The 20,802-nt window shown below is 35.7% G+C and overlaps 5 protein-coding genes and 1 non-coding gene across 14 annotated transcripts; 3 read left to right on the top strand and 3 right to left on the bottom strand.

Annotated features, from left to right (window-relative positions):
- Window positions 1-4,385: 4,385 nt before the first annotated feature.
- On the bottom strand, window positions 4,386-6,794 carry LOC144473090 (ubiquitin-conjugating enzyme E2 W). Of its 3 annotated transcripts, none has more exons than XM_078186654.1 (5): window positions 6,674-6,794; window positions 6,010-6,053; window positions 5,096-5,446; window positions 4,955-5,030; window positions 4,386-4,874 (listed from the first exon to the last, which is right to left on the bottom strand). In XM_078186654.1, exons 2-5 carry the CDS (start codon window positions 6,031-6,033, stop codon window positions 4,861-4,863), a joined length of 465 nt encoding a protein of 154 aa, XP_078042780.1. In that variant the 5' UTR covers window positions 6,034-6,053; window positions 6,674-6,794; the 3' UTR covers window positions 4,386-4,860. The 3 variants fall into 3 exon arrangements, with proteins under 3 accessions (XP_078042780.1, XP_078042779.1, XP_078042778.1); XM_078186653.1 differs by having other exon boundaries at window positions 6,010-6,288; window positions 6,674-6,790; XM_078186652.1 differs by lacking the exon at window positions 6,674-6,794 and having other exon boundaries at window positions 6,010-6,662.
- Window positions 6,795-7,613: 819 nt separating this feature from the next.
- LOC144472985 (N-acetylneuraminate (7)9-O-acetyltransferase) lies at window positions 7,614-12,007 on the top strand. 4 transcript variants are annotated; one of them, XM_078186488.1, is made up of 12 exons: window positions 7,614-7,667; window positions 8,693-8,836; window positions 8,943-9,039; window positions 9,120-9,378; window positions 9,463-9,720; window positions 9,796-10,031; window positions 10,094-10,315; window positions 10,392-10,713; window positions 10,790-11,029; window positions 11,106-11,396; window positions 11,459-11,677; window positions 11,748-12,007. In XM_078186488.1, the coding sequence occupies exons 2-12, from the start codon at window positions 8,722-8,724 to the stop codon at window positions 11,871-11,873; spliced, it is 2,385 nt and encodes a 794-aa protein (XP_078042614.1). In that variant the 5' UTR covers window positions 7,614-7,667; window positions 8,693-8,721; the 3' UTR covers window positions 11,874-12,007. The 4 variants fall into 4 exon arrangements, with proteins under 4 accessions (XP_078042614.1, XP_078042612.1, XP_078042613.1 ...); XM_078186486.1 differs by lacking the exon at window positions 7,614-7,667 and adding an exon at window positions 7,965-8,459 and having other exon boundaries at window positions 11,748-12,006; XM_078186487.1 differs by lacking the exon at window positions 7,614-7,667 and adding an exon at window positions 7,965-8,276 and having other exon boundaries at window positions 11,748-12,006.
- Window positions 12,008-12,090: 83 nt separating this feature from the next.
- On the bottom strand, window positions 12,091-13,413 carry LOC144472986 (mpv17-like protein 2). 4 transcript variants are annotated; one of them, XM_078186491.1, is made up of 3 exons: window positions 13,070-13,413; window positions 12,738-12,899; window positions 12,091-12,632 (listed from the first exon to the last, which is right to left on the bottom strand). In XM_078186491.1, the coding sequence occupies exons 2-3, from the start codon at window positions 12,894-12,896 to the stop codon at window positions 12,213-12,215; spliced, it is 579 nt and encodes a 192-aa protein (XP_078042617.1). In that variant the 5' UTR covers window positions 12,897-12,899; window positions 13,070-13,413; the 3' UTR covers window positions 12,091-12,212. The 4 variants fall into 4 exon arrangements, with proteins under 4 accessions (XP_078042617.1, XP_078042616.1, XP_078042615.1 ...); XM_078186490.1 differs by having other exon boundaries at window positions 12,987-13,413; XM_078186489.1 differs by having other exon boundaries at window positions 12,980-13,413.
- Window positions 13,414-14,014: 601 nt separating this feature from the next.
- Window positions 14,015-17,150, top strand: Dup (chromatin licensing and DNA replication factor double parked). Its single transcript, XM_078186937.1, has 6 exons — window positions 14,015-14,938; window positions 15,016-15,268; window positions 15,362-15,698; window positions 15,776-15,958; window positions 16,035-16,279; window positions 16,366-17,150. Exons 1-6 carry the CDS (start codon window positions 14,166-14,168, stop codon window positions 16,732-16,734), a joined length of 2,160 nt encoding a protein of 719 aa, XP_078043063.1. The 5' UTR covers window positions 14,015-14,165; the 3' UTR covers window positions 16,735-17,150.
- Window positions 17,151-17,345: 195 nt separating this feature from the next.
- On the top strand, window positions 17,346-18,107 carry Mrpl33 (mitochondrial ribosomal protein L33). Its single transcript, XM_078186001.1, has 3 exons — window positions 17,346-17,504; window positions 17,760-17,863; window positions 17,931-18,107. The coding sequence occupies exons 1-3, from the start codon at window positions 17,464-17,466 to the stop codon at window positions 17,978-17,980; spliced, it is 195 nt and encodes a 64-aa protein (XP_078042127.1). The 5' UTR covers window positions 17,346-17,463; the 3' UTR covers window positions 17,981-18,107.
- Window positions 18,108-18,265: 158 nt separating this feature from the next.
- On the bottom strand, window positions 18,266-18,385 carry LOC144473929 (5S ribosomal RNA). The gene has a single exon (XR_013494670.1). It is a non-coding gene; the product is annotated as a 5S ribosomal RNA (ribosomal RNA).
- Between the last annotated feature and the right edge of the window lie 2,417 nt (window positions 18,386-20,802).

Genomic DNA, 20,802 nt, shown 5'->3' on the forward strand with positions numbered 1-20,802 from the left:
AAAGGAGAGAAAGAGAGAGATAGGGAGTGGAAAGGAGAGAAAAGGAGGGAAAGAGAGAGATATGGATTGGAGAGGAGAGAAAGAGAGAGAGAGAGGTAGGAGTTAAAAGGAGTGAAAGAGCGAGATAGGGAGTAGAAAAGAGTGAAAGAGAGAGATAGGGAGTAGAAAAGAGTAAAAGAGAGAGATAGGGAGTGGAAAAGAGTGAAAGAGGGAGATAGGGAGTGGAAAAGAGAGAAAGAGAGAGATAGGGAGTAAAACGGAGAGAAAGAGAGATAGGGAGTGAAAGAGAGAGATAGGGAATGAAAAAGAGAGATAGGGAGTAGAAAAGAGTGAAAGAGAGAGATAGAGAGTAGAAAAGAGTGGAAGAGAGAGATAGGGAGTAGAAAAGAGTGAAAGACAGAGATAGGGAGTGGAAAAGAGTGAAAAGCAAACAAAGAGAGCGATAGGGAGTGGAAAGTAGAGAAAGAGAGAGATAGGGAGTAAAAAGGAGAGAGAGAGGGAGATAGGGAGTAAAAAGGAAAGAAAGAGAGAGACAGCGAGTGAAAAGGTTAGAGAGGGGGGAAAGGAGCGAGTGCGTAGATGTTGAAGACGGGTCTCCGAGGGATAGGCGCGCAAGGACCCGCCCTGGCGGGGCGCACACCACTTTCTCGTCCCAGCTACGGGTATATATAAATTATACATGTAAATATACGGGCGGCCAGACCGGCAGAGAGATCGAACCGTGAGATATCGAGATACGTGTTGGCGACCCGTACACCTCGCCGCACAGAGCCCCGCTTCTTTTCCCTGCGGCCGGTCGTTCTCTCTCCTCTCTCTCTCTTCTCTCTCTCTCTCTCTCTCTCTCTCTCTCTCTCCTCTCTCTCTGTCTCCGTGCACGCAGAAACTCTCCACGCATCTACGTGCCCGTGGCGAATACCTTTGTCCCCCGATTGCCACCGAAACGTCTCTTATCCCCCCCCCCCCCCCCCCCCCGCCCTGTCGCGCCGATCCCGCTAATTCCTATGCATTTTTCGAATTACCAGGTGAAATCGCGACGCAGCCGCCGCGTTCGCCAGCGTCTGCCCGCGTCCACCCTCCGCCCGGCCGACGCTCCGTTCCCACAGCGGAAAAATGCCCCGTGGAATGAAGACCCTCTCTCTCTCTCCGGGCCCCGGGCCGGCACGATTGTTCCACCGCGGCTTCTGGTGCACACCGCGCGCCGCGTGATAATGAATCTTCCGGGAGGGGTCACGACTCCGACCGCCGGCTCTCGGATCCGCGTGTGTTCGCCGGTAACGCGGTGGTACTCGAATTTGGTAGCGAGAATTCGCGAACGGCACACCCCCGCGGACCGTCAACCCCTTGCGCCGTCGTTCCTTTCGTGCTGCGACGATCGGCGCTTGTTCGCAGTTGAACACTTGAGCGCACGGCTTACAAAAATTTCTTCGCCTGGCGAAGAAATGATCGCTATGATAACGAGTCGGACTCGTTATTATAGCGCAAGGGGTTAACCGGCCGTGTTATCTCCTGATCCTGACTGAACGGCGCCTGATATCGCCTCCTTAACCCTTTCGCTACGAACCGCATTACCGAGTAGTTGACACTGAAGTATGAAATGCTACGAAGTCCTAAAGACAATGATATTTAACATAGTAATATCATTGTGCTTTCTAAAATATAATAGTTTGCAATCATAATTTATTTTTCTAAATATTATTAGCAACTGCTTGTCGATTAACAAAAGCATGGAGTAAAAGTATATGGTATGAACGTATATATGTATACACTCTTCGTATATGTACGCCCGTCGGAGCGAAAGGGTTAAATTGTTTACTTTAACAAAGCCAGCGCCACCGGTCTGCCCCGAATATGTAATTCGAAAACGCTAAGATCGCGTTCGATGCCGAACGAGTGTCACTTGTTTGTATGAAAATGGCGTAACAGGTGTCGGCCACGTTGGAAGTCTCATTACAAGAAAAACCCGTGTTGCCGATCGATCGGAATCAAACGTATCGTTGCGAAACTTCGCGAGAAACCGCGGCTTATCTCAGAAACCGCTGTTTAAGCCGCGACACTTCGCGATACGCTTCAACGGTACAAATCGCCGAGAACTTTGAGCCTTCGCGCGCGAGAGAGCCGTCGGAGTCCCGATTGCGTGATCGCGACACTCGCGATCCGCGTATGTGATGTTATGTCTCTTGCCTAACGATTACTGACCCATAACCGTATGTAAAATATAATGTAACGTAACGCGGGAAAAGAATTTGTGTAAAATATCGAGCGCGCGAGCGACTTGTAGAATTGTAAAAAAACGTGAATTAAGTTGCGAAAGCGATACCGGTGCTGGACAAATCATCGCGCCCAGATTTTTGTCCGATCGCAAATTGTTCGCTTTACGGTTAACGGAAGGATAGAGCGTTACTATTTTTTTTTTATTGTGGATTGTACTGAAATTGCCTCTTTCGATGGAGACTTACTAAAATAATTGATTCGTTTGTATGCGACACGATTGACTTCGATATCCTTATTTTTGATTATTGTGAACGTTGTCGATGGTGTTCGGCTAATTCGAAAAGATTTTTAATATAAATTCGATGTTTGGTCGTTGAATTTTTAAAAATCTTGTCCAATGTATTTCGTGTTAAATTGCAAAAGACTGTGCGAACAGACTTTCTAAAGATCTTTTCGAACATCCAGCAGTATATATTTACCGCGGACAATTATCGACAACGGCGATAGTATTCAACATTTTATATAAACAGTAATATCAATGTAAATTTAGCATTCTAAAATGTAAATACTTAATATTGCAAAGTGTAAAAACGAATCTATTTTATTACCGTGTACATAATATTGTATTAAGCGTTTTTATGCGCGTTACATGAACTCGTACTACGCGCGATGAAGTCAATTACTGCTATGAACGCAGCTGCTGTTTGATGGCATTGCACCCCCTTTCTATGTAAGAAATTGTACAGTGAATAAAAACAAATTTGATACTTGCATCCTATAAACGGAATACGTTATTCGAAACCTATATGAAATCTGCCGATTTAGGGACACAAAGAATATTCGGGATGCTCTCCTGCATCTATATCAAGTAAGAAAAATGTATTTAATGTCCTAAATACCGAATGAAAATCTTTCTTCTTTTCAATGTAAATTATGGTATGAATAGATAATTCGATGACGCTGATCGTAGCACCATTGCATATAGCAGCAAAACGCTGAAACTCGTAGCCAAAATTATCGACAGTTCCTAACTCTAAGAATTCATTATACTGACACAGATAGCGCCATCATACAAAATAAAAAAAAATTGAACGCTATTGCATATAGCGGCAGAACACTGAAACTGGTAGCCAAAATTATCAACAGTTCCTACCTCCAAGAATTTATTGCATTACCATCATACCGCCTGCAGTGAGCTGCATTACCATCGTGTCGTCTGCAGTAAGTTGCATTACCATCATACTGCCTGCAGTGAGCTGCATTACCATCATGCTGACTGCAGTGACCTGTTTTACCTCCTATTAAACATAACATTATTTCTTCAATGGCCACTAATCATGATATAGTTGTTACCATCAGAGACGAGGAAGTAACATTTTACATCCTGTAAAAAAAGTATAAAAATATAAAATACTTCCTGCAGTCGGTAAGGTGGTAACCATTCGTATCCTAAGTCTGTGTTACAAGTTTCAGTGTTTCGACCCGAGCGGAGCCACTAGCGGTAGTAGAGTTATCTTAACTCGATCTTGCACAGCTATTGAACTTGAGAAACATTAACCTAGAAACGATTTATGAGAATATTTAAAAACCGAAAGTAAGGTGAAATATATGCGCTCTATGTTGTTCAACACAGAAATAAATCTAATAAGGCAGACGAAGTATCTTTCCTGGTAAAATCAAACGTGTCAGGTCCTTATAATTTAAGTATCCTTATATTCTTCTATTCTCTCATGTCATTAAATTAAACTAGGTTAGGTATAAAGTTTATTAACTATTTATTATAAAATCATTTAATTACTTACTTAGGTATAAACGAATTCAACTATTTATAAATTTATTATTAGAATTGAAATATTGTAAATTTATAATGAATTCTACTATAGTTCTATAAAAGGTTAAATTTTATTGATCGATAAAGCTACATATCAACATTTTAAATGCAGTGATTATCTCAGTTGAAACAATGATCTCATTATTGTGAAAACATTAATAAAACATGAAGCCGAATTTATATGTACATTGTACATTTAATCGCGAATTCATGTTTGTGTAGCTCGAGATGTGTTGAAAGTAATCGCTTACCTTTTATTCAAAATTATACAGTAAAGACGAATATTAAATAAATTGTATAACAAGTGAGATAACATTGTATGTTTTTGGTGTTATGCTATTGATAATGGTTACTGCAATATATTAATCTGATGTAATTTTACAGCGCATTTCCTACATAGATAATAAAACACTTTATTATGTATTAATAGTTTATGTGCACCATTCTTTTCGGCATTCACGTTTTATAAGTCTATGCTATGTTCTTTTTTTCTTTCCTATTTAACTGTGGGATAATATATATAATTCTTAGTAACATCATAATAATTTATAACTGGATAACTCACGCATTTTACATTGCTTCTTTATTGTAATAAGTATTATGCAGCCTTTGCTTTTTTCTTTTCTAAACTTATGCACCTAATTTGTTTAATATGTGATAAAGTTAATTCAGTAAATTTCATCTATGAAAGTTTCAATAGTTACAGACATTTATATTTATATATAAACATTAATAATTAAAGACACGAAACATGTCATTCCGCTTGGTCCAGCTATAACTGCACATTGACAAGTTTTTAATGATTATAGCAGTCGCTGTTACACACTGTCATCTGTTTAAACACAAAAGAATATATGTATGAAAATATTAAACAATTCTATACGCTATGTCTTACTGAATTGCAACGCTTACCATGATACCACCATTTCGTTTTCTTTGGATTTTTGCTACACGTTGACACGTAAAATGAATTATCAGGTGGCCTCTTCTGCGGTAAAATAATTTCAATAAATATATATTTCGTCGAATCAACTGAAAGCAAGAATTTCTTACCTTTTCTTTACAACTGCTTAGCATCGACACAATACTTAAACAAACGCTTTGCACACTTAGCGCTGGAGACCAATCGTCAGTCAGTATTGATAGGCAGATATGACCGTTGCTATAAATATGTGGATGAACTGGTATATTACCACCTATGAAAGTTACTTCCGGCGAATCGAATGGGTATTTAGAGCTAAATTTAAATTGCAGTTGAAATCGTTCTCCTTCGTACAGAGTGCCCTTTGCACCGTCCATGTGAACAATCCATTGTGTTAAATTTTGACCAGCAAGGTCACCATCTACGTGTACACCCGGTGGAGGTTCACGTATTAAGGACATTAGCTCCTTTTGGAGCCTTCGCTGAAATAATATTTATATACTATGTTATTCCGGATGATATCATATTAAAACATTAATTTATAGCGTATGCTAATTGTAAACAACCAGCATTAGGTGAGCTTTTAGCACTACGTTTTCCAACCATAGTTTCAGATGCAAGCATCTCAAAGATGATTCAAAGTTTGATAAAAAATGTTATTATCCTGGAAATTGTAGATAATAGATTGCTGATATAAATGGATTATTGCGATTATAACATCGCGAATCAATAGCAGAAATGAGTAGTTGGAAACATATATAATCTGTATTATAATACAATAGCCATCGCAATAGTGTCGAAGATATAACAAATATAAACCGTACGAAAGGGTAGCGGTGTCTTATTTGACGCGAAACGTCATCCAAATTTCGACGAGCAACAACGGTACATAATATTTTCATTAAGCTGATATACAAGTATGAAATTTTGTTGGCATTCAACACCGTGTTGGGCGTTCAACATTTTCATTCGACTCGTCGGCACACGGTGCAACAAAGATGCAGGAAAACGCACGGGTGTTAAAAGAATTTTGACATTAACTTACCTTCGACGGGGACATTGCCGCCATTGTCGTTATGTCGTTCTCCACTGAAAAATATAATCGTTGTCCATTGCAATTTACACGGGTCGCTTGTTTTGTTTATTCTCCGGCTCAAGAATGTAACGCTGCTGCGACGACGGCGCTTTGCATTTTTTCTCCTTAAATTTCGTACCGTATCATATTGCCAAAAAAAATGAGCGGTCGGACAACAGTCGCGAGGCGTCGTAACAGGGATTCGGTATCAATCAGTCAAACTTGACAGCCGTGCATACATAGCAAAGCCTGAGGCGGGTATACAACACACTTTTTTTTTTTAACCCTTTGCGACCGACACTGGGGGTTGTTCGGTATGATAGATTCGATCACAAACAGGCCGCGAATTTTACATATTCTTTAACATACTCATGTATATGAGACAGTGTCAAGGTTCGTCTCACGTAGCGCCTATATTATTTTTGACTCGATGCGATGTATTATAAAGAAAATCAACTGCCTATATAATTTCTATGTTTCAAATACGTATGTATGTACGTCCATAAATATTTGAATTTTGCATAAATGTTTACCAGCGAAGCATAAAGTACATATTTCAATTTTTTTGGTATCCAAAATTTCGATATGATCTAAAGCACTTTGCAAGTAATATTAATCGGTTTTATATGCTTACCATAATCACGATACTGAATTATTATTAGTTTCACATATATTCCTGTTTGTCACATGAATATTTATACATATGTAATGTACTGATATGAAATGAGAGTGGCTCGCCCAGGTTTCCGGCTCGGTTGGCATAGTGCTGCCATCGCAGCAATGCGGAAGAACAACTAATTTTGTCTTTGACTCGTGTTTTAGCATGGAACGGAACCATATTTCTACGCTTCTCCATTTGAAACACGTGGCACGATATTCAACTTGTACCACATTCGTCAGTGACTTTGTGAACGATGCTAAATACACATTGAGCTATGTTTCAAATGTTTGCTTCAAATGTAGACGATACTTCGACAATTTCAGCAGATAAAGTCCAGTTAATAATTACATTGCCTTGAATGTTAGCGCGAGGAAATGAAAGACAGATTTAGAGCAATTTAGGGCAGATTTAGCATAGTTTTAGAATCCTAAATCAATCGTAAAACTGGCCTAAATCTGTTCTAAATTTTCGCTAAATCTGTCCTAAAAATGTCCTACCTAAATCTGCCTTAAATCTACAATACGAAAAGTAGAAATCGAAATTCGTGCGTATTTCAGACGATGCGGGAAATTAAACGCTAGCATTACAGTTAAGCATTAAGTCAGTGTTAAGCTCGGTAAATCATGCATGCTCTTCGTCCGTATGTCACTCAATCATAGAGCCCGCTGAGTTCGTTCTTTCTCTCTTGATCACCTTCAATTCTTCTAATGTAACTGCGTGAAGATGAATGCGCAGTAGAATGGTGGCGATAAAAAGGTTCTTGAATTGGGTGATGAAAAAGCTGTTGAATTGAGAGACAACTGTAAACTTATAGTATGAGAACAAATATTTAGGTTGACGTTTTATAGATCTATAAAGATTTAACGAGACCTTGCAATTTTGTTTGATCTTCGTACTTTTATTTTTTGTATTTTTATAAAAAGAATAATGCAATCTGTTGAATCCGTATATTAAGCTATGATTAATGGTACGATAAAGACGTAAAACAATATATCAATTGATTTTACTTTGTTTAGGTAGTGTTTGCATTGCATTATGACATTGAATTGCATACATTAATTGACGATATAATCTAATAAACTTTTATTTCGCTGTTAGAATTAAATTTGTATTTGAAAGAAAATATATGATCACCTTGTATTTTTTCTGGATTAATGTTCAACTTGTCACAGCTTTGACATGAACAATTTTTAATCGACCACGTGCATAAAAAAATCGATCGTATTGCAGATTCTGTTCCTTCTGCTTGAACGTGTAATGCGCCATGAATGTAGCCGGAAATGTCGGAAGTGTCCTAACTACAAACTTAGTGTTACTTTACATAAAATTATTATAGCGATTTATTTTTAATCTTATATTGAATCAAATAGTATTTAAACTTATAACTTAGCAGTGAAATTTATATATTTATTATATTTTTATTCCACAATGTAATATTTTCTGCTACGAAACTATTTAAATATTATAAAAGCACTTGAGGTGATTATGTTTATGTTTAGGTACATAAGAAATTGTATGTAGTTAACATGAAAATTCAATTTGGTGGTTAACAACATTTTTTAAGAGAATTTTGCATGTAAGGAAAATGTAACGATAGTGCTGTAAATCCTACAGAAAACATTTTGTGATATACTGATACACTTTCCCTGCAATAAAAGAATCTTCTTTAAAAACATAACCTATTTTCTTGCAACAACATGTATATTTATGCTGTCGAATTAAAATAAATGTGATGTACTAATGCCAAAGGGCAATTATGGTAACTTAATTTGTAATTTATTAACAATATGGAGAAATTAGAATATTTAGAAAAACGGATATTGGTAGAGTAATCTTAAACCGTAGATTAAAAACAGCAAATTCTTCTGTAACTCCGCTATACACACACGCATACGTCATTCTTGTGCTCACGATATAAATATTTTAAGTCTTACTTTATTTACCATCATCAAATTGAAACTATTTGGTAAAAGATGATTTTCTCTATTGCAGTGTCAATGTAACTAAACAATAAAGTATTCATGACTTCAGCAGAACATTTTATCAGTTTAATAACAGTTGCAAGTGCTAAGAAGTTAGCTACTGCACTTGTATTATGCTTTATACTGTACCATGGATTAATGCACCTTATTTATGGTAAGACATCTATGTAACTTTTTCCTTTTAATTTATACTTTGTTCTCTTGTTATTGTATACTTGAAGCTTAATATTCAGGTATTTCACATCAATGAACTCTTACAGGTAGTGATTCTTGTAAGTGGTTGTTAACTGAAGGAAGATATAAAGGAGATAAAGAATGGCAGCCTTATGGTTGTATGATGCATTATTACACGCAAACGTGAGACTTTCATTTTTACATCTTATACAGCGTTGACGTAGAGAGTGGTTCATATATTTAAATAAAATTTGTTGTAACAGGGACAGTCGAAGGTGTATGAGGTATCTAGCTTTCATGGGCCACCATAATCATTTCGTATTCACTGGAGACGCTAGGATCAGACAGTTGTATAAATCTTTTATATCACAATTTATAGTGGATGGAAAAGCATCTGACTTAACAGACTTACCACCAAATTCTGATCTAAATTTCAACGATGCCCAGCTTAGGCTAAATGTACAATTTTTATGGAGACCCAAATTGGATAATTCCATGATAGAGGATCTTCGTGGCTGGGTGGTAATTGTTTTTATTTTTTGTGTAATTATTTAGCTATCAAGTGTGCATGTTAATAACTGTGTTGCTGTTTTTTTTTTCTTTTAGAAAACTGATGGACCTAGTCTAATTATTGCAGGCAATGCAGTAATGACAATTCTTGCAAACAATAATAGCGACACTCAACTAAATTCTGAGTACAGCAGAGGATTAGTGAGACTTGTGCAACCAGTAGATTTTATGGCTAAAAAGAACACACGATTTTTATGGGTATTACAAGATCCTGTATTAAAAGAAAGACTACCAGCTGATCTAGCAGGCGTAGATAACAAGCAAATTAATTTGTGTAATAAGGCAGCATTAAAGGTAATATTTATTTGTAGTATATTCCGACAATTATTCTGGAAGGAAATAAATTATCTATACGTTCACTACATGCAGATACTATCCCATAGTGATGCACATATATGGGAAAGCAGTAAACTTGTCGGTACAGGAGTATTGGAACAGAGTCCAGATGGTTACTTGGCTAGTCCTCTGTCTTTAAGGCATAAAGTTCAAATACTACTAAATACTTATTGTAATGATCACATGAATTTCGATGACGGTAGCTGTTGTAGTTACGCAGAACCTGCAACAACGTTGCAATTATTAAGTTTATCTGGTCTGGCTTTATGGTAATACTTTATATTTTAATGAGTTGTTTATTGAACCGTAAGTAACTAATAAATTATTGCAGTATAATAATTGGTGGTGGAATGTGGTTATACAGAAAGTTTTGCCAATATAGAACCGAGGTATCTTATTTACGTGTGACTACTTCCGAAATAGAAGATACTGAGGAAGCAAATACTTCTGAAGTTGTACAGATTGAACCACCTGAAGTACAAGATTTTCATACTTTGATGACAACTTTGGCTGTTTTATCCATTATTTTAGCTTATTTTTACTTATGTGATAGGTATGTTCTTTAATTATTTTATGTGAATTAAGATCTTTTCTGTAAACATAACATCGTGATTTTTTGTTGCATTTAGAACCAATTTCTTCATGAAAGAAAACAAATACTACAGCGAATTTAGTTTTTGGTTACCTCTTGGTTATATACTGGCTCTTGGATTATTTTTTACTGAAGACAGAGAAAGAGGCCCAAGAACATTAAACCGAGAACAAACGGACGAATGGAGAGGATTAATGCAAGCTGTAGTTTTAATATACCACGTTACTGGAGCTAAAAACGTTTTACCTATCTACATGTACTTGAGACTAATAAACTCTGCGTATTTATTTCTTTCTGGATATGGACATTTTTGTTACTTCTGGCAGACTGGTGATGTTTCTCTAGTTAGATTTGCTAGGGTAAGTTAACACAAAAACCTGCTGATCATCATTGACATTGCAGGAGTTAATAATGTACAAAACTGTTATATTCCAGGTAATGTTCAGACTGAATTTTTTAACAGTCTCTTTGTGTCTTTGTATGAATAGACCATACCAATTTTATCATTTCGTTCCATTGGTTTCATTTTGGTTTTTAGTCATCTATATTTTGGCATGGCTACCACCAAGAATATATTCCGGTAGCCTCACTGAATATGGTCCAAGAGCTTTACTTTATCTTGCTTTGAAACTTCTAGGTCTTGTATCAATGATTACCATACTGTATGTCTCAGAGGTATTGAACTATAAATTATTTAATATTTAAAATTAAAATTATAACAAAGTTAGTAATAATTTTGGTAACGTAATAGGTGTTCTTTGAAAAAGTTTTTGTAACAAGACCTTGGAAAGCATTATTTGTAACAACTGATGATGATATACGTGAGTGGTGGTCACGTTGGAGAGTAGACAGATACAGTGTGGCATGGGGTGTAACTTTTGGAGCCGGTCTTGTTGCTTTGCAAAGGATAGATCACATTCCTGGAACTGCATTGTCTTCTGTACTGGCTTTAATTTCTCTGACTGCTTACACGACTTTCACTATACTGTGTCATTCAGTATCAGAATGCGAAGAAATTCATTCATATGTGGCATTTATACCGGTAATTATATATAAATGTGAAACAATTTAAAAAAATAATATTTAATAACATTTCTATTACAGATTATAGGATACATAGCACTTAGAAACGCATCCCTAGCATTGCGTGGTAAACATTCGGCTCTCTTAGCTGGGTTAGGACGAATCAGTTTAGAAACTCTAGTCGCACAAGGCCACATATGGCTAGCAGCAGATTCGCATGGTGTGTTAGTGTTATTGCCAAGATTTCCAGTATTAAATTTATTAGTCACATCTTTTATCTTTATATGTGCAAGTCATGAAGTGAGTACCTTTTTCCCCTCTAATATATACTGTATATTATAATTTCATACTGTTTTTTTTTTTTTATCAGATACATCGATTAACTCGGATTCTAGCACCATATGTAGTACCCAATGATTGGAGACTGGTTGCGCGTAACTTGTTATTATTTATTGCAGTTCTTGTACCAATAGGTATTCATGATGGAATGTTCTAAATGCAACATTTTTACAAATATTTTTTGCATAATATATGTACATATTATATACAATAAGCACATAATTTTTGTAATATTCTTTCACAAGTTTCATAAAGCAAAAACGTAACAAAAGATCTATCTATTAAATTTTTCCTTTCATTACACATTTTTATAATATGAGAAATGAACAATTTAAAAAGGAAAAAGAATATCACTTAATAACTATATATGTATACATATATATATTTTAATATTTTTTATTTACAATTTACAATGAGTAAATAAATCATTTGGATAAAATCTGTTTGTTACAATTGTATACTTGTCCAAAAAACAGTTACCGTATAAGTAACTATTTTAATTGCACTTGGTGTTACCATGTTTTACTTGACTAGTATAAACATCATAACCAAGGGATATAGTGTTATCGTAAAGAACCCTATATTTAGTTGGTAAGAAATAGAAATTAAAAATCTGTGCCGGCGGCCAAATAATCCATTCAGCTATATATAATACATGAGCTTTTTTAATAATCTCATTCTTTAGTTCAGACCAGCTGCTTTTTTCTAAAATACCCAGTGTTATAAAAAACATTGATATGCAAAGTGGAGAACAGATTAACTGATCGACAACAACTTTTTTTAATACGGTACTAATTGTTCGTCCTGGTAATCTAGCATCTAAATATTTATACCAATAGTGGCATATAACACCGACTGACATACCAGATGCAGCCATATTTCTCGTTCTAGTTACACTAAATTTGTTCCAGTCACCCTACAATGAGAGAAACATAGTCACGTTATTTATATCATATGTTAAACATTAAAGTAATATATAAATTAATAGAAAAACCAAAGTATAATGGTTTTGATACACCACCTTGAGTATTTCATAATGCTGTTCCAATATATCTCCTACTGCAGACAAAGAAATAGATATAGCAACATTTGTATAAAATAAATATTTAGGTGAAAATAATTGATTTCTAATGATATGTATCTTCTTGAAAGCTGTACTTGCAGATTTTCCTATAGTCATAGTCTGCAAAAGATTTTATAGGTTAAGTTCTACACATAACCTATATAAGATTTTAATACACTGAATATATGACATAAATTTACATCGCACATAAATTTAAAAACTTGTGTATAGAATAACAATTATATTAATAACAAATACTGTTAATTAATTATTCCGCATTGTATAATTACTGTATTAGGTTTCAGCAGGTTAACTCAATTTTGTAAAAAAACACATCAGTTTAGTAAGATAATTTAAATACAAAAACGTCTACTGTGCTTAAATATAAACTATTTTTAAGTATCAAAAGCTAAGCCAATATGATACTATAATGTGAAACATTTTAAGATTAGATATATTGTCACGTGCATAGTTATATTTTACATTTTGCAACAATTGAGCAATGTTGACTAAATATAATTATATACACTTTTTAATTAATGTACATAAGAAGCACATATTGGACAGTTTCATTCATAAAAAGCAATTTTTCTTCAAAAATATACATCGCGAATCAATTCTAAATCAGCTGATTGCCGCCATAGAAATTGGAAGCAAGTCATAAAAAAAAAATTTTAATAACATATTGCTATTTTATTTTAGCTTCCTATAAATACTTCGTAATATGTTTTCTTCAAAATATCATGCAATATAATTATTAGTTTAAATAGTTGTTTTTACTATATTCGCCTAAAATGAATATTGAATCGGAGAGAAGCTAAAATATTGTACAGTTTACATGAGTCACATGTAAACATCATGACTGATGTATATTTTTAAAAGCACATTTTTTAAATTATAATTTACATTTAAATGTAATATCTTTGATTTGTGTCACCTAATCCTATCCATTTTTAACAATCGAGAAAAATTTGTGGTTACTTAAGAATTGCTACTACTTCTTTTAATAAATGAATTTATTATCGAAAATTTCGATTAATATGGCAAACAGAAATTTACTTTGATGTGAAATACAAATGATGCACGGTGTGTATTTAAATTAGATATGTAACTTTTAAATACATACGTAAACTGTTTGATAAATTTAAATTCCGCGCGTTTCTTGTTGACAATGATCTGCTGCAGCAGCAGCAGCTGCGGCTGTTCTTCTACGTTACGTTTCGCGCCCAAACTAATAAAAAAGGCGGGCTTTGGACACTCATTATTACTTGTAGCAATCAGTGTTCGTTATCACAAGGGACAACACGAGTCCGAAAACAGATAGTTGAGAATTTTGAAAATTTTAACGGACGCCTGCAACACGTATATATATTCGTATATAAAAACATGTCGCAGCCGTCAGTAACGGCGTATTTTAATACGCGCAAGCGACAAGCTACTGACGAGTTGCGGAGCAAAGCAAAGGTTTTGCTTCTTGAACGAGACCAAACGAGGTTGGTGAGTAATCAGAATCGAAATTTGCAAAACAAAGATACGTCTGAATCATCCGGGTCATTGGCTCCAATCACAGAGGAGAGTACAATGGGCACAAGTCCCAAAGTGATTCTAGTTCCAGAGAAAGAGGTGGCAAGTAATCGAGCAATGAGACCAAATACTGCTGTCCGCAACATACAATTCGATTCGCCCAAATCAAATGTACAGAAAACATCTAAAAGTAATCCAAAGCCCAGAGCTACCCGCTCTCGAAAACTATCTGGACAAGAAGGTCAGACAGATATTCGAGAGAGTTTCCAGAAAGTTACAGATTCGGACGTGAACAAAGTAGTATTGTTTGAGAAAAAGGGGGCCCTTAGTCCGAAGAAGAAACCCCCAGGAACACCGAAAAAGAATAATCCTGCTTCCGAGAATCTATCGAATGATCAATCTACGATTAATTGCACTACTCCAAAAAAAGGTTTGAATAAACTGGCAAGACAGGAATTATCCATAACTGATATAAAGAACAAAATCAACAAATCAAGTAGACTTGCTGAATTAAAAGCTTCTATTGCAAGATTTAAAAATTCTGAACAGAAGTTAGACAAATTACAAAAGCAGAATGAAATCAAGAAGCCGCAAATACAAAAATTTGAGAAAATTCAACTTGAAATACCAGTCAGGTAAAATATTTACAATGAGAGCAAAATATCATGTTGTGTTTTATAATGTTACTTACGTTACTTTTCACACTTTACAGCCCGCAGAAAGCATACAAATCGCCAAGTAAAAATGTATTAAGTCCAATGAAAAGTAGAGAATTGATGGCATCTAGTCCTCAGAAACGAATTTTGTTTGAACCCAAAGAATCGACACCCAGTCCAATAAAGGGTAGCCCAACTAAAGCACCAGCTTATCAACAGTATCTGTCTTTAGCTGAAAGTGGAACACCTGCTTTGCCATTACCTTATCATTACAGATTTTTGGCAGAAATATTTAGATGCATAGACACGGTATGTATCTAGTTAAAGAAGGCATATTATATGATTGGTATTCTATACACGCTTTGCTTCTCTTTTACACAAATAATATTTTTTATTATGTAGGTATCCGCAATGCTCTTCAATCGTAAAGAGACAATAACTTTCAAGAAATTAAAACCTGCAGTACAGGAATTATTGCGTAAAAACTTTACATTAGAACACGTGGCTCAAATAAAAACTATTTATCCAAATGCATACGAGTATCATCAGGAGAAATATCGTACCTTTGGTTCTACATCTAAGCAAGATAAATATGAACTCGTTTTCGTGCCGATTGTAGAAGAAAAGAATGGAAGAAATACACCGGACGCGGACGATGTCTTGAGAACAGCTTCTGAAGTTAGCATGGGACCAAAAGTATTATTAGAGAGACGAAGGAAGATCTATAATATTTTACTTGGTAATGACACCTTGCAATAATTACATTAAAAGTCTCATTCCAGTCACACTTTACAATGTACCATTTTTTAATTACAGATAAAGTAAAGGACGAGCATGAGAAATTTTTGCTTAATCTGGAAACACCGATGCAAGTACCAAAGGAGAAGATTGTACGTTGGCATCCTGAGTTCAATGTTGAAGATTGCAAACCAATTGAACTGTCAGAATTACCTCAGCCACCAAATATAGAAAAAATTACGAGTGCAAAGGATGTTCTTGGTAAATTTAGTTTTATTAACTTATCAGTAACTATTTCTTGATTATTAGTTATTAAATTGTACCAATAATTTTTTAGATAAAGCGAAATCACTGTTCAGTTGCGGTACACGCATGGAAAAGGCATTACAGCGATTAGCTGAAGCGAAGATGACTTCAAAGGCGTCTCCGGAAAGAGATGAGAAAAACAGTTCAACTCAAACTGTAGATAGTATGCGTAATGTTAATATTTCGATTGTGGATACACCGCCTGCTACACCTACGATACAAAATAATTTCATTAATTCGGCGCTTAAAGGCATACCAAAAGCGCTTTTAGAGAAGGTACAAATTTGATATAATAAAATATGAAAGTCAAATTTACATAAACGTAATAACTAACGTTTTTCTCTTTGTGTTTTATATTTTAGGTGCGGGCTAAACAAGCAGCAAAAGCATTGGAAGCGATGACGCGTACACCAGATGCCGACAAAGAGGCTACGATGTACTCAAGACTTCCAGAACTGAGTAAAATCTTGCGTAACATTTTTGTAGCCGAGAGGAAAGGTGTTTTAACTATGGAATTCGTAATCGGAAAGCTGGAGAATTCCTTCAAGGCGAAATTAACCCCCAACGAATTAGAAGAACACATACGTTTACTATGTAAATTACTACCTATATGGACTAGTATACACAACGTAAGAAAAATAGATTATTTAAAATTACAAAAAGAAGTTGACCTTGGAAAAGTGGTCAAAAAATTGGAATTGATGGCAAATCATAAAGTAACATCTAAATGATATTAACAGTATGCTATAAAATATTTTCACTTAATTCTTGAATCTTGGATTTACGTGAAATTTATTATTAATAAGGTTGCAATTTTTTCAAGTTCTTCATTACATTTACTACAATTTACTACTTCATTTAATTATGTTTTCAATTAATTAGATTTGATGTAGTGGCTAAATTTTGTTGCAAAGGGGAATATAGATTTAATTTCACTTATATGCACAATACATTAGCTCTTATACACCTCATAATTATAATCAAAAATATCGTGTAATATTAAAAAATATCTGAGTTCTTGATTTCAGTTTATAGCATTGTCTAAGAAATATTATACAATGTATAACTTATAAAAGAGTATACAAACATGATTTATATTTACTTTTCAATCAACATGATTTATAAGATATCTAAACAAATATATACTTATTTCACCATACTATCACAGTTGTGATAATGCTTCATTTAATTAATAATTCCTCTACCAAGTACTATATTTATATCTATATACAACCTATTACTTTTTCGTCAGTGAGAAATGACTGGCAAAACATGAAAACCGATATGCAGTTACTTTTTATACACTTCATGATATAACAGATAACTACCTTACCCTCGTTTGTGTTTGTTTCCTAACCTGGAAAAGTTTCTAACCTCTCTTTACTGAATGGTTGCTGTTTGCGTTTGAGAAACAATTTCAAGTGTACATGTTGTATTTTATATGAATATAATCATAAATCATGTTTATAACGAGTGTATTATGTAAAAAGGCTAAAACAAAGTAAGTATAAGTTAACTCGTATAAGTAATTTTAAGTGTAAATGATAAGTGTAAGTTTACATGTAATAAATATACTTCAATTCATCAGTTATTCATCAGCTTATTGATATGCTGAAAGTATTAGTTAAAGAATTCAGATTCTTTGAAAAATCATTTGTATACAAAGTATATATTTATACAACTTATATGAGTGTTTCATATGTATGCATTACATTGTCCTAAACAGTTCTTCAATTTCATCCTTATCCTTTATTAGACATGTTTTAGTGTTGCTAGAAAGCGTAGCAAGTGGACACAAGTATGTACACAGAAGAGAAAGAATAGCTGACAAATATGAAGGAACACGTTATGATCCTCACGGTGAGTAGCTAACAGTTTTATATAACCTCAAAGTGATCATTTTATCAAAAAACTATCTTTCTTTCAGCGGATGCTATAGTGCTTTACAAGGAAATAAGAAAAATAAAAGGCGTATAGACTCCATTTTATTGTAGCATACCTATTTATAATACACTGATTAACTACTTCTAAATAAAAATATGTACCAATATATAAAGTATTAGTAGCAAGTGAATTATTTATTACTCCAAATACATTTTTTCTTATTATAATTATATTGCTTTTCTTTTCTCTCTTTCTTTAATAGACACAGTGAAACTAAAACATTAGTATCTATAATCAAATAAAGAAACAGAAAAAAATGTCTAAGAAAAATTGTCTAATTTTATTAATTTCTATACTGAATATAAATAAAAAAAAAAGAGCCAACAGCACGTGGTATTCCCAAGCGGTCACCCATCCAAGTACTAACCACGCTCAACGCTGTTTAACTTCGATGATCGGACGAGAATCGGTTTTCTGCAACGTGATATGGCCGTTGGCTGAAATAAATGTAATAATGATCGCTTTTTCTCTGTTATGCACAGATAACTCTCATGTTGAAATAAGTACGCTAACAATTACATTTTAGTTTCTTCCAGGACGTGTTTCTCGTGCAACAATGATGTAAGAAATTGGATGATACATCGCTGTATTATATTTGTAGATTATTCATTATAATCGATGTTTTTCTATTCTCACAATTTTATGATTGCTACCTTTAAAATTCGAAAGCAGCCGAATTTATACTAAATGTTTGTATATAAGAAAATATTAATTTCACTTTGCGTTCATTAAAAAGGTGAAACTAATAATACCTATTCCAATATTCAGTGTTAGTTTAATTGCCGTTATAAGCGATGGTCAAGCAAGTATCATATCGCATAATTTCAATGACTTTGATACAGTGCTCTGCAGTCAAACATTAATTGAGGATTTCGGATTCAAACAGAAGATTGAAATTGTATGCGCGATTACATACCGCACGAAAAGAAAAGAAATAAGCTCGCGTATCGGCGTAGTCGAGACAAAAGACTCGGTGGTACTGGGGGATAAACAATACGATGCTATTCGTAAATGGTTTTGAATAGAGTCCACGAATATCAAACGTCTTACCGGTGGGCTGTATGTATCGAAAGGAACGGGAGAAACAGAGAAAGAGAAACTCAGGACCGTCGAAATCGAGATTGGGGTAAGTTCCCTTTGATCTTTAACAAGGAACGCAAAGTTGTATTATTTCCACCTGGATTTCAAACGGTTTGAAATCCACGAGGCGTGAAACGCGTCCCTGTTCACCATCTCTTTCCCTCTTCAGCCGGCAACCCCTTCCACGAGCTCACTTTCGTCCCGCTCCTTCACGTTTCTCCGCTCCTTTTCGGGGGTGCTGTAGGAACTCCGGCGTCGTTTACTGATGTTGCCAATTCAATTTCTCCCTGTGGACCATTGTCGGTGGCCAGAAAGGGGATCGCATCGGTGGAAGGGGTTCCCCTCTCCTCCCAAGTGCGAATCGTTTCTATCTTTCGCGATTGTGCGTATGACAGCTTCTGACATCTACGCTTTTCGCGTTTCTTTCTCTCACCGAAAACTTTTCTCTCGCCTTTGTCCACTGCGAACAATCTCGTGACCTTCGCCCCTTAATTCGAGCAGTCGCGAATCTAATTGGCACTGGTTCTGTCTCCCCAAAATTGAAAACCTTGTGCTGAACTCCGCGACGCACCTAAAAAATAAAGTGTTGGATTTAATTGAATTTTATATAGTCTCATTCTTATGTTTGCAATTTAAGAATATATAAAACCTACACCTGGCAGGAACTGCATCGCGCCCTTTCATACGATTATTTTCTATCGTGTACAGTTGATTCGCAGCACGGCACGTTAACATTACCATTATTTCTAGATTCGCGTGAACGGTCAGCAGGCAATTAAAGTGCCCCGCATCAACCATCCCGGAGGGTTGAAAAAAAAGGCATCAGAGTCGGCTAGAGTGGGGAGGGGATGCGAAATTAATTCTGCGCGGGCTGAGATGGTAAATCGCGAAACAAACGGGCCTACGAGCGGCGAGAGAACGGGGTTGTTTTTACGCGGCACAATGAGTTTCGAGGCGGCGTGCAACAGCGAAATTGTTAAAACGTCCGTTGTTTATGGTCGACTCGGTTGAGCCGACCGGTAAAGGAGGAAACAGTACGCAACGAAAGAGCGAGTCGGAGTGATGGGGAGGAGCCGCGGGAGTTGAAAGAAGGAACGAGGAGAAAAGCAAAACAGAAACGAAAAGGAGGAGGCGAGGGGCGAAGGGGGAGGAAGAGAGAGAGAGAGAGCGAGAGAGAGAGAAGGAGAGAGTGTTCGAGAAAGAGAGAGAGAGAGACTCGTCTGAGCCTTGGCGCGTTTCAGTTGCCTCGCGTTCGAGGGCGTTTTTCGCCCGTGAGTTGTTCTTTGCTTATTACAGTGTGTGCACTGGGCTCGAGCTCGCTAAAGTGGTTTGCTGCTAATTAACTGCGTTATTTTTACAACTCTCTCGCTCTCATCCACCTCCCACGTTACCTAGCGCCTTCCCTCTCTCCGTTCCCCGACTGTTCTCTCACATTTGCAATGGGGTTCAATAATTCCGCGGCCGCAACGCCCTCTCTCGCTTCCTCGCTGGCTCCCACCACCCTCTCACCGCGTTTGTTATATTCGCGTTTTATGCGTACGAAACCACTATTTTTGCCGCATGCACCTGGAAACAGCCGTGGGATCAAGTTCAACGCTCGTGGATTCAAAAACACGAACTTATTCTCTTCTCTTTTCAAATAATAAATATCGACCTTTTTTTATGCTTTCCTAAAACATCCAAAGAATTAAATTAATTTGAAACTCTGTCAATGATTTTATCATACGTCTATCGTGTTACTTACATTTTTTGTTAGTGTTACCTTACATCAGAGC

Source organism: Augochlora pura, chromosome 7 (genome assembly GCF_028453695.1).
Source record: "Augochlora pura isolate Apur16 chromosome 7, APUR_v2.2.1, whole genome shotgun sequence".
Taxonomy (NCBI): Eukaryota; Metazoa; Arthropoda; class Insecta; order Hymenoptera; family Halictidae; genus Augochlora; species Augochlora pura.

Coding starts and splice junctions, on each gene's coding strand:
- LOC144473090 (XM_078186654.1), bottom strand. CDS start 6,033: ATGGCGGCAATGTCCCCGTCGAAG. Junction 5,447..6,009: donor CGGCAATGTCCCCGTCGAAG/GTAAGTTAATGT, acceptor ATATTATTTCAG/CGAAGGCTCCAAAAGGAGCT. Junction 5,031..5,095: donor TAAGCAGTTGTAAAGAAAAG/GTAAGAAATTCT, acceptor ATTTTACCGCAG/AAGAGGCCACCTGATAATTC.
- LOC144472985 (XM_078186488.1), top strand. CDS start 8,722: ATGACTTCAGCAGAACATTTTATCAGTTTAATAACAGTTGCAAGTGCT. Junction 10,032..10,093: donor TTATCTGGTCTGGCTTTATG/GTAATACTTTAT, acceptor AAATTATTGCAG/TATAATAATTGGTGGTGGAA. Junction 10,714..10,789: donor CTCTAGTTAGATTTGCTAGG/GTAAGTTAACAC, acceptor GTTATATTCCAG/GTAATGTTCAGACTGAATTT.
- LOC144472986 (XM_078186489.1), bottom strand. Junction 12,633..12,737: donor AGCATTATGAAATACTCAAG/GTGGTGTATCAA, acceptor CTCTCATTGTAG/GGTGACTGGAACAAATTTAG.
- Dup (XM_078186937.1), top strand. CDS start 14,166: ATGTCGCAGCCGTCAGTAACGGCGTATTTTAATACGCGCAAGCGACAA. Junction 15,269..15,361: donor TATTTAGATGCATAGACACG/GTATGTATCTAG, acceptor TTTATTATGTAG/GTATCCGCAATGCTCTTCAA. Junction 15,699..15,775: donor GATCTATAATATTTTACTTG/GTAATGACACCT, acceptor TTTTAATTACAG/ATAAAGTAAAGGACGAGCAT.
- Mrpl33 (XM_078186001.1), top strand. CDS start 17,464: ATGTTTATAACGAGTGTATTATGTAAAAAGGCTAAAACAAA. Junction 17,505..17,759: donor TGTAAAAAGGCTAAAACAAA/GTAAGTATAAGT, acceptor ATCCTTTATTAG/ACATGTTTTAGTGTTGCTAG. Junction 17,864..17,930: donor AACACGTTATGATCCTCACG/GTGAGTAGCTAA, acceptor TCTTTCTTTCAG/CGGATGCTATAGTGCTTTAC.